Source organism: Hydractinia symbiolongicarpus, chromosome 6 (assembly GCF_029227915.1).
Source record: "Hydractinia symbiolongicarpus strain clone_291-10 chromosome 6, HSymV2.1, whole genome shotgun sequence".
Lineage (NCBI taxonomy): Eukaryota > Metazoa > Cnidaria > Hydrozoa > Anthoathecata > Hydractiniidae > Hydractinia > Hydractinia symbiolongicarpus.
In genome coordinates this window covers 13904378-13916044 of record NC_079880.1, presented here as the reverse complement: position 1 = coordinate 13916044, position 11667 = coordinate 13904378, and the positions used below count along the sequence as shown (strand labels likewise).

Here is an 11667-nt window from a genome sequence, read left to right as displayed (position 1 = left end):
ATAATAAAATCTATCAGGTTTAAAGTAAAAAGTTTTTAATTTCTTCCACTACTAATAGAAATTAAAATTTAGACAAAAAACTAGATCAGTTTTTGCTATGAAAGATTTCATAGAAAACAAAAATTCAGTGCTCGAATGTCATTAGGCCACTTGCAGTTGATTAAAAAATTTTAGACCCTAATTTTGTAATGATTAAAATATTTATGTGGTTAAGTAAAAGTTTAATTTTTTATGTGATTTAAAACAAAAATTAGCTACTTTCGCTAAAATAGTAGTAATACAAGTGTAAAACACGGAAGATTATTGTGAAAACACCCTCCTTCACGAATGTTTAAAAATATGCTAGTGAAAATGTAGCACTACAAGAAAAAAAATAAAAAGGTAAAATATGCTTGTCGTAACATTATTCTCCATTTTGGTATTTAAATATATAATTTTAATGCTGAAAAAGATGCCAGGCGTTAACCATAAAATTCATTGACGTGTTGGTAGACACATCTAGCAGCTCAGAAGAAGACTGATTAACTTTTAAAATGAAAACTATATTTGATTGGTGCAAAAGTGTTTTGTTGAATTGTATATACTCTTATTTTCTTTGTTGTAGTTTTACGCCTTGTTTTTTTTATCCATTGCCTTTTGACATCTAAATTGTTTTCCTGAAAGAAAAGAGGAAATCTTGTTTTATCTCATTTTTATTTTGAATTCACCTAGATAACTTTAACTATGAACAAATACTACATTTAGTCTAATAAAGTGATGGACTAAATTAAAAAAAATGAAATTTGATTCATTTCAAGAGGTCACAAAAAATTTTAAATTGTTGGAAAAAATGTATATAACTTGAATACATTTTTTTAAAGAAAAATTTGTACCATAAGAAAGATCATCTAATTATTTTAAAAAAATTTTTTTAAAATAAATTATTCATGGCCCTGTTTTGCTAAACTCTCAAGAAACAACAATTTTATTTTTTGCTAGTAGCTTCTCTTGTTGCAAACAAATTTTATTCAGGCAGAACACTGACCAAGCTTTTTAGTTAGTTACTTCTATTGTTATTTACTTAGGTGATCTCTACCAGGAAATCCCTTCTGCTTTTATGTTTTGAGCTAATGGTTTCAATAACCCGGAAAAATCAATTAGGAGAATCAATTAGGATAGGATGTCTCATAGATGGCAAGTTATTGTGAAATGATTATGGTAGTGAACCATTGATTTATTACAATGAATATATGGCTGGTAATAAGATAGAAAAAAATACTTGTATATTATCAATGATTCGAATGCTGTTATGTAGCAAGTTATCCTCATCTTAAAATAACAGAAGCAAGAAAAGCAAGAAGATTTTTAGTATATACATATTGTTTTAAAGGGAACCCTAGGTATAAAATGATTTTGGACTGTATTATAGAGCTTAAAATGTTGATTAACAAGTCTTTCAAATTTTTTTAAATAAATGTGCAACAAAGATTAACCTTAATGTCCTTATCGCACACCTTTTTTAAAATGGCGAATAAATTGTTGCACGATGGGTGGAAAATAATCACACCAAATATCTTTTCAGTTATCTCAAAATGCTAATAATTACGCGAGCAATAGAATGCTTGGGTAACAAGCATTTACGCGAGCACTACGCTGGCGTGAGCAATTGCTCCCGACTCATGGCAAGGCCTGTATAAAGTTGAATTGATTAACATAAAATTTATTGGCTAAAAACACTCGTTTGCTCGTCCCAGACCTGACCCAATAAGGAAAAATTTTGGTGTCATTATGTATGCATATTTTGTACCAGATCACAGCAAGTTATGTTAACCCTATGAAAAAGCATTGAATTGAATTGGATTAGTGGTACTTTTTACGTAAAACCAAAATTAAATACATCTCTGACTATTAGGATGCACTCAAAAAATACAACTTTACTCAGTTCTCAAAGACACCATTAACAGTACAGAATTATTTCTATCAAAAGAAATTTATAGCTTGGTTCCAAACCTATATCTACTTTATATACTTCAAAAATAAATGAATCTACTTTGCCTCTTACAGACAGACACAAAGTTACTGTATTTTTAAGACATGTCAGTGTTAGAGGCAGAGCCTGCGGCCATATAGTTTAGTGGTTATAGCTCTTGCAATTTGTGTGGGAGACTGGAGTTTGATTCCCCTTGGCGGCAATTTAATATGGGCGATTGAATGTTACCTTTGGGAAATTAGGGAGATGGCACACTGTGTGGCTGTTTGATGTTCAGGGATTTGTCTAGTAGAGCCTAGGCCGTAATTGGGCCTGTGTAGCTCAAAATGAGCATTAAATACTCTAGGACTCCCTATCTAAGTCATGGCCCCTTCAGGAAAAAATAAACAGGGGATATCCCTCGATATTTGTGAGGCTAGCCATGTAAAATATGCACATCTATCTATCTATCTATCTATCTATCTATCTATCTATCTATCTATCTATCTATCTATCTATCTATCTATCTATCTATCTATCTATCTATCTATCTATCTATCTATCTATCTATCTATCTATCTATCTATCTATCTATCTATCTATCTATCTATTATCTATTTATCTATCTATCTATCTATCTATCTATCTATCTATCTATCTATCTATCTATCTATCTATCTATCTATCTATCTATCTATCTATCTATCTATCTATCTATCTATCTATCTATCTATCTATCTATCTATCTATCTATCTATCTATCTATCTATCTATCTATCTATCTATCTATCTATCTATCTATTTATCTATCTATTTATCTATCTATCTATTTATCTATCATCTATCTATCTATATTATTTTGATGTTGTTTTCTTAGCAAAAAAAAAAAATTATGAGCTTGAATGTAGCTAATAGTGATGTTCAACTGATGGAAACGTACCAACATAGGATTGCTCAAATCCAAAATGTCTCAGATGTTATTGCTGTTGCAAATCTACAATTGAACAAAGCATTACAGAAATTCGGTTGGTCAAGACAAAAGTTCCTAAAAGATGTTAGTAAGCTATTGCTCTAGTTTTTTAATCTTATGGGACAGTTTTCTGCAAACATTGTTTAATGTTTGTAAATTTGTAAATTACAAACTCTGGCCTTTTAACTTATCTGGATTGTCCCCCTCGTAACTGGTTATATTTCAGAGCTCTTGCAAGTTTATTTATTCATATATGCTTACATAAAAGTATTTTTGAAATTTAAATATAAAATTTAGAAGATATCTCATGACAGTGCCAAAATTTGTTAAATATTAAGGTTTTTTATTTTTATTTTTAAAAACTTTCAGACACTTCTTAATTTTAAGGTTTGTTGGAAATAAAATAAAACAGATAATGTCTTTTCAACTGTAGAGGTGCTAAATACATTTTTTTATGTCTAAACGTTTGTAATAATCAGTTATTGTGTGCTTACAAAAGATGCATCATATTGAAGAAAATCATTGCTAGAATTCCTATGTTGTGTTTGCAAGTCTATTATGGTTCCCTCAATGTTGTTTCTTTTCTTCTTAGAACTGCTTATTAACTTGCAATATAGACAAGCACCACGAAGTTAAACGTGAGAATTTGTCAAAGCATCTTAAAATTTGCAATGCTCGAAAGCAAGGCATGAAAGATATCCAAGAAAAGGTATATATAATATTAGGGAACAATAGCACTATATGTTTTTTTAACCTGTATAAGGATATTCATGCTCAGATTTACTGAAAAAAATTAAACTCCAGCGCTACAGACATTTATTTAAGGTCTTGTTGTACAAATTATATATAAATGAGAATAAAGTCTCTTTTTTTGGTTGACAGGTTCATTTATAGCTTTCTTTTTATCTATTTTCTCATATGAAGAATTGTCTAAAGAATTTAAGAGTTAGTATGCCTCCTTAAAACTACTCATTTCTCCTCAAATTTGAAAAGTATAATCAAAAAAATTCTCAAATCTTCTTCAGAAGTGATTTTTTCACAGCTTTCTGCTCAAGTTTTCTGCATTTTAGTTTTAGCAAACTGATATTTTTATTTAAAAAATGCATGAAAATTCTACATTTTTACAGCAATCAAATCTTCTTACATTTTTTATGAAAACATTGTTATCATTTCAAAAAAGGTTAAGAGTTCTTAAAGTCTTAAATCTCCTCAAAGTTGACTCTATACAAAGAAAAACTAATAGCGTATTGTTGTGTTCCACAACTACTATTATGTGATATGAAGAGGTGCTTCCCTATAAATGCTTGTAAACTTAGAAGTTGTAAAAATAAGGATGGTTTTGCGGATATATGATTATATATATTTATATTATCTTGTTATTATTAATTCATATGAATTATATAACAAATTGATGGAGTGTGAACCTGCTCCCACAAAACACATTTATTTTTCTTCCCCTATTTTAAGTATCTTATACAAATTTTTAAATGCCATTTTCCAGTTATATACATGCTAATTTTCTATTTGCCGTTTTTGTGATTTGGCGGACACCATGTTCAGCAGCATTGAAGGCATGTAAATGGTGTAAAAGGTTGTAAAAACAAGGATGTTTGGGAGAGTATGATGAACGTATGACGGTTTTGAGGATATGTAATTAAATTTATATTATCTTGTTATTAATTCATATATATACAACTTATTGTGCGACGTTGGTTCCACCAATTGCATTTGTTTTTCTTCCCTCAGTTTAGGTATCCTGAGCAAATTTAAAATTATCCATCCCCCCACAATAAGATGAGAAATAGATGCTATTGGGTTTTCCAATGTATTGTTCTTAACATAAGTGTTGGTACCCTTGTGGTGGTTGACTGGTAAAATTCTAAATCGATACCTTCTGCTTAGCGTTTAGCATGAGAATAGGATTGATATCTTAGGCAGTTGTCAACTTAAGTGACTTATAATAGAAACTTGAAATGTACTAGGACCCCCCACTAGAACGCCCTTTGCAGGACACTCATTAATAACAGTACTAAAAGGAACTGGAGAGGCTTTTCTCTGTAAATAATTTTTATAATAATAAACAGTAGGTTATGTGCGTACACCTTGATAGGGCATTTATTCCAGGTTTTGTATACAGTATATGATATATCACTAATAAATAAATGCAGAAAAGTTTTACTTTGCCCCAAATGAAGTAAAAACTTAAGCTGGAGTGGAATGCTACAGTGTCTACATCGGGTTCACAGACCTGTAGTAAAATAGTGGGTGGTAGCCTTACCTTGCAAAGACTATATCATAACTGCACGTGCACAGTAGCGCGCGCTTTCCTAAGTGTTACTAGGTTGTTTTTATATGAGGTTTTTACACACTGAGTCTCTTCAATGGAAGTGACAGTTCAGTTAAATCTGGGACTATCTTGCCCCTTTTACATGTTTTAGTTAAAAACACACTGCTGTATTCTTGTTTCAGGATTTTGTTGCATCTCCATCATCCTGTTATCCACCTGATAGTTCAGTTGTTCCTGTATTTGTTAGTAAGTTTGTTTTTATTTGCTTTTTTATTCACTTTTTTTTATTCTCTTTGTTATTTATTTGTTGTTTGTTTTAGGTGAGACACAGTTTTCACACATAGGTGTTCATAAAAGCTTGTGAGTGATAACTTTTTTTTGGTTCTGTAAATTTAAAACTATAAGAGGCATACATGATTTACTGCATCAGAAAAGGTCAAAAATTTTCTCAAGCGTATTTCTTTAATTCTATGTAATATAATTTTTCCTTCGTTTCTGACAAATTAAGTCACCTGTTGTTAATAAGTGTATAATGCTCTGAAATTCATCAAAAATTCAACCTGAAATCTACAGTCCTGTGCAAAACATTGTGGAAGAGACTGTCAATGCAGATCAGTCCCCAATACTATTTTGAACTTATAAATAAAGTTTATTTATAGAGGTTGGTTTAAGAAATGATTCTTATAACGTAGATACGATTTATAAGCAAAGACATGAGCTACTATATAGCAGATACAGTCTACCATATAACGTTATCGGGTTATATTTGAGTTTTAAACTTTACTACATAAATTCAAATAAGCAGCTTCGATTTTTCAATGTTTATGGATCCTAGTTTTGTAATGAAGGCATGCTGTAAAGGGCAACAACCATTAGGCCATTATTAGGCCTATACATTTTTGCAGCATATAGGCTAGTTTGTGGTATATGTCTTTTTTCAAATCCGTAAATATTAGACAATTAGTTCAAGGACATTCATGCAAATGGGTTGATGTTTTGTCATAATATCTATAATTTTTATTAATTCCTTTGTAGATCTTCAGGAGAATGTAATGATGCAGTAAGTGTACCTCACAACTTGTTTTCAATATGGTAGTAACTTCACCAGTGCTTTCACGTTGTGTTTTTAGGTACTTTGCAACCGTAAAAGGCATTATTTTTGTTATCATTTCCGCAGAATGTTTCTGCAGATATTTAAAAAAAAGAATTGTGTGTTGTTAGTCGTGAATTAAAATTAATTATACAGATTTAAGCATTTTCTCTCATTCTTTAAAATCAGCTTGTGTCGGTTTGACTCACGAATAATTTCTAATGTTTATATTTAAATTGTTGTTTCTAGACAGGCATCAAGTTGCACTCTTTAAGGGAGAATAATGAGGATATAAACCAATACAAGCCATGTGATTCACTTGACGAATTAAGGTTGGTTTATATGTTTATAAAAGACTTGAAATTTCTGATCTAAACCAGAGTGGTTAAGAGCCCTGAGGAGGTGGGAAAAGACCTTTATTAAAAAGCTGGTGTAGGCGCCTTTTTCAACTTACAACAGAGGATAAGGCAGAAACATTATACCAGGAACAATTAAACACATTTGTGTTCAACGAAAATGTGTAGTATGTTGTACGTGATTCTTTGAAACGCTGGTCAGCAGTTTTAGTTTCCATTTCACAGGTTTATCTACTCGTGGAGACTGGTTCCAACACAGTATTATATATTGGATGCACATGAATTACCTATAAATACATTGAAAGACTGGCTAGTGGAGAACATTACCAAGCTGCCTGCCCCTGCGTATGTTTTTGCTGATTTCTGTGGGTGATTTAATGTAGTACATAGTTGGACCTTTTTGTTAATTGAGGACTTTATATTGAAATTTTTTGCGGTATCTTATGCAGTGTTTTGGCTACTTGCAGAATAACATTTGTCATTTTTATTCAAGTTTATTTGTTTGTGTCTTTTAACTGTATTTAGAAGGGATTTGTTATTCTCATTTCTGTAAAATGTGCGACGTAATTTCCGCAAAAACTCTTGTTCCACCTAGCGTAAAAAATTTTAGGTGAAAGTTTGTTTTTACTCTTTTAAAAAAAGGTCTCTTCGCAAGCTTAGTTATGACCTTCTGAGGCATGATGTATTCGGTGTGGTTAAAGGGGTTGTTGAGAAAAAAAACTATAAAGATCAGTATTTTTTAAATCATCTATAAAAGTTTTGTCAAGCGAAATGCACAAGCCCTTGCCATTCGCATATGCTTGTTTTCCAAATTATGTGAAGGTTGCTGATCGGTAACCTCTTTTTGCTCGACAAAATGTATAACATGGCTGTAAAGGTGAAAACTCATCGTTGTTAAGGTATTTGAAATATCGACTAGTGTTAATTTTTAAACGGGGTTTCCACGCCTCCTAAAAAACCTAAAAATCCTAAAAAAAAAATTAAAATCCTCCTAAATAATCCTAAAATATCCTAAATATCCTAAAATTTCCTGATTTTTTGCAAGTACTCCTAAAAATATCCTAAGTTTTTTTTTTGTGGAATATAAGTCAGAAATATGCTAAAAAGTTAGTTGCGAAATAAGTAGGAACCCTGTTGAAATAAAAATGCATTTTTTTCATTTAGTCCTCAGTATGCAGTTGAAGTTGCAAACTCAGTTGTGATGTGGATGAATACGTTGCAAAATGTTGACGATATTGTGAATCGCTTAAAAGGAATATTTGGCGCAGGTAGGTCATAAGGATCCTATGTAGTACACCAACATTTCACGGCCTTTTTGCTCCACCATAAACTGTAGAATGATAAACTAGTTATTGAAACACAAATGAAGAATTGTGGCGTGATGAATGATATCCACGCTTCGTCAAAATTCTTCTCTAATATCTATTTATTTTTGTTCTTGCATTCGTTATATGCAAAATATGCCATTACATTTGTAGAAGCCAGTACATTGGTGTTAAATTTATGGAAGTTCATTGCAGCTAAAAAATTGTGCACAAAGCAAAATATTCCAGAGGTAAGAATTTTTGTTTTATATATGTTTTATATAAGTGATGTTTTAGACATTCGGTTTTTCCTACAACTTTGTCATAATTTTTCTGATGGAGAAAATCAAGTATTTACTTATCGTCGTCGTTGCTCTTATTGTCGTCGTCGTCGTTGTTGTTTTTGTTGTCGTAATAGTTTTTGTCGTTGTTTTTGTTTTGTTGTTGTCGTCGTTTTAGTTGTCGTCGTTATTGTTATTGTTGTCGTCGTTGTCGTTGTTTTCGTCGTTGTCATTGTTGTCGTGGTTGTTGTTGTCGTTGTTGTGGTTGTTGTGGTTGGTGGCGGTGCTTTTTGTTGGTGTTGTATGATCTCTCGCAAGACATATTGCATATAAATACTGCAGTTGCATATCCAAAACGATTTGTATGGTTTAGTGGTAACTTTCATTTATTTAGCAAACACGACACGAGTTTGATTTCTATGCATCAGCACTCATTGCTGGCAACAAAAAAAGTAAGTTGGAACGTACAACTGTCACTGTGATTTCCTCTCTTTCTCTCTCTTTTTTTTTTAATCTGATCTATGTGTGAAAAAAAATTATATTCTAGACTTTAATGCGAATAGTTCTCTATTGATGGAAAATTCCAGTGATTTGGGTCTACAAGGGTTGAAATTAAGCGTAATACGCCAAGATTAGGATGTTTCGGTATTATTTTATCGGAGTGGACCATTTTGGACTTTGAGCTCCCGATTTTTGGCAGCGAAGCATTTAAAAAGTAGAGGCTCTTTTGGGAGCTTTCCCCAAGAAGTTTTTCTGTACTTTTTGCACTTGTATCGCATTTTCAGCCTTCATGCTAAATATATGCGTTTAGCAGTGGTGGTCTCTAAGGTTAGTTATACACGTGAATGTTGGTGTTTTGTTAAAATTATCTTAAAACATCCAAAAAAATTGATATTATTGAGGATTACCATTTCGTAAACGTGGTTTTAGTTATCTGCTTTTTGTGTAGCTGAAACATCTAAAGACTCGAGTGACCAAAAGCGTGCACAAATAGACAGCGTGGAATACCCTTTTCTTCCCATGGATTGGGTATCTTACAATCTGTCGAGAGAGCAAAAATTAAAAATTTACGAAGAAGTACACCAGGTCTGCAATTTTCGACTGTTATTTCTCTATTTGTGTGTTTATCTCGCTTTTATTTTTTAACTATTTCTACCGATTTTCCTTTCCCTTTTTTAAAATTTTGCCGTGTGTTTCTTAGAGTCTTCTTTTATTACTCTCCGATGTACCTGACTATCAATCGTTTTGACTGAAAGAAACCAAAGAAAATCACTTTTTATATCTGTTTTGTCTGTAAAAATTTCCCTTTTAAACTAACAATTTCCTATAAACATTTCGTTAAGACTGGCAAATTGTTGGCCACGCCTGTTGTCGAGTTTAACGAGCTAGCAGCAGAAGCAGAGGAGCAAATGAAAGGTGGGTGCTTTTTTTTTTAAATTTGATACTTGCAGAACCAGGAGAAGAAGTTATGTTGCCACGTTTGCGCCGGTAGTGCAAACTCACGGAAATCAACAGGCTGACATCTTTCAACCATTTTATTTGCTTTTCTTTTCCGTGAAATAATATCTCTCAGACAAAAATCAAGCGGTATAGGGCTGGAAGAAAAAAAGTAAACTATTTCAAACGTACAAAGTCACAATTTAACAACTTTTATTTATAAAATTACGTAATTTCTAAATTACGTACCAATAAATGTGTTTCCACCATTTTGTTTTATTATTTTCATTCCTATGGAAATAATTTCTCTCAGAAATAAGTCAAGTAGTTGACATATTAAAAGACAACCAAAAAGTTTAGTTAAACCGTAGTGGTCATATTGTTATAATTAAGCATCACCAGCCCCCTTTCGTGAATATTGAAAATACAATAACTTAGTACATAGAGGATTATTGACTTCAGACCAATGTAAAGAAATTAGCATTTTTCTGATAGCTATTTTTTCCACGATTTCAGAATTTGGGGATTTTTAGAAAGGGTGATGAGATTTTGAACAAAATAACGAAGAAACAGGTAAATTTATGTGTAACGTAAGTGAATAACGCAGCCATGATTTAACCTTAGATGTTTTTAACGGACCTGAAGGTGTTGTGCTTAAGATGCTTCGCAAATAACAAAACAATCGTGTTAAAGGATGTTATTGAAAGTTTAGACTGGCAAAAATGTCTCAATTTTCCATAAAGTTTTTCAAAATGTTGAATCCTTTTTTTAGTTCTCGCGTCATTAAATTCCAGTAAAAAGGGCGAGAAGACACATCTAGAAGTGATGGCCGAACTAAGAGACTACAAAAGAAGAAGACAGTCTTATCGCGGTAAAAATAAAATGAACCGAAAAATGACTGGACTTGAGGTAGGTTAAAGTAACCAATACTCAAAGTAGTATCTGTTTGGTTTCTTGAATGATGCTATAACCTTTCTAAACAGGTTGGCCGTTTTAAATAAAATACTCCAGGGTCTCCAATTATAGGGAGATTAGCCGAGCCGGGTTGAAGAATGTGCGAAGTATTTACTTATTGATTATTTTTAAAAAAATGTTAAAGACGGCTACCATATAGGAAATTTGACGAGATTCATTTCTGCTCTGTTTAGCTCAATTTCAATCGACCCGAGTCAAGGTGTCTTAAAGTTTTTTGTAAATTCTGCTCGGCATTAGCATAAATAATTTGGAACATTGTTAGTCCCGTTTGGTTATCGCAAACTTCTACCTTGCCAGGTTAATGTATTCTTTAAATGTTCTATATAACAGAGTTTCATTATAGGTTCTAAAAGAAGTCGTTGATCAGCAAATGTTATACCTCCAGATACTTCAAGGAAAGAATGTTACAGAAAAATTGAGCGAAGATATCAGTGAGAAAGATGTAACGTTAAATAATGATGTACCAGATGATTCACAAGGCACAGAATCTCCGAAGAGTAAAGAAAAAAACGATGAATCCGAAAGCAGATCCCGTCGTCGCAGTTTAAAAGATCGCGATCGGTGGAGAAGTCGTAGTCGTGATCGTAAAGGGAGCGAGGCTTATAGAAGTCGTCACGACAGTAAAAATCGAACTCGTCATAGAAGCCGTAGTAGAAGTAGAGATCGGCGTCGTAGTAAAGAGCGGCATCGTAAGGATCGACGTGACGGATTAAAAGATAAACAACGCCCTCAACCAAAAAACGTCGTTAGTAACATAACGTATTATTGACGAAAAAAAATTATTTGTATATTTATTTTCGGGAAAATATATTCCGCATGTGTGCAGATTCTCCTTGTAAATTAGCAAAAATGTAGCTAAAATGCGTGTGCTCTTTTTCTTTTTCGAACTTGCATGCAAGCGAAAGTAGTTCAAGGAAAAGACAAGATATAGGAAATGAATAAGCGGCAAGAAACTAAAAAAGTTGTTCGACGTTTTATTATGTATTTTATTATGTAGAGGTACGCATTTTAGTGCGACC

At 32.3% G+C, this 11667-nt stretch overlaps 1 protein-coding gene across 1 annotated transcript; it reads left to right on the top strand.

Annotated features, from left to right (window-relative positions):
• The first annotated feature begins 886 nt into the window (after window positions 1-886).
• On the top strand, window positions 887-11473 carry LOC130647098 (uncharacterized). Its single transcript, XM_057452828.1, has 14 exons — window positions 887-3002; window positions 3511-3627; window positions 5388-5451; window positions 5526-5565; window positions 6241-6265; window positions 6545-6627; window positions 6877-6996; window positions 7816-7919; window positions 8130-8206; window positions 8631-8688; window positions 9186-9322; window positions 9580-9652; window positions 10446-10582; window positions 10992-11473. Exons 1-14 carry the CDS (start codon window positions 2841-2843, stop codon window positions 11415-11417), a joined length of 1623 nt encoding a protein of 540 aa, XP_057308811.1. The 5' UTR covers window positions 887-2840; the 3' UTR covers window positions 11418-11473.
• The last annotated feature ends 194 nt before the right edge of the window (window positions 11474-11667 follow it).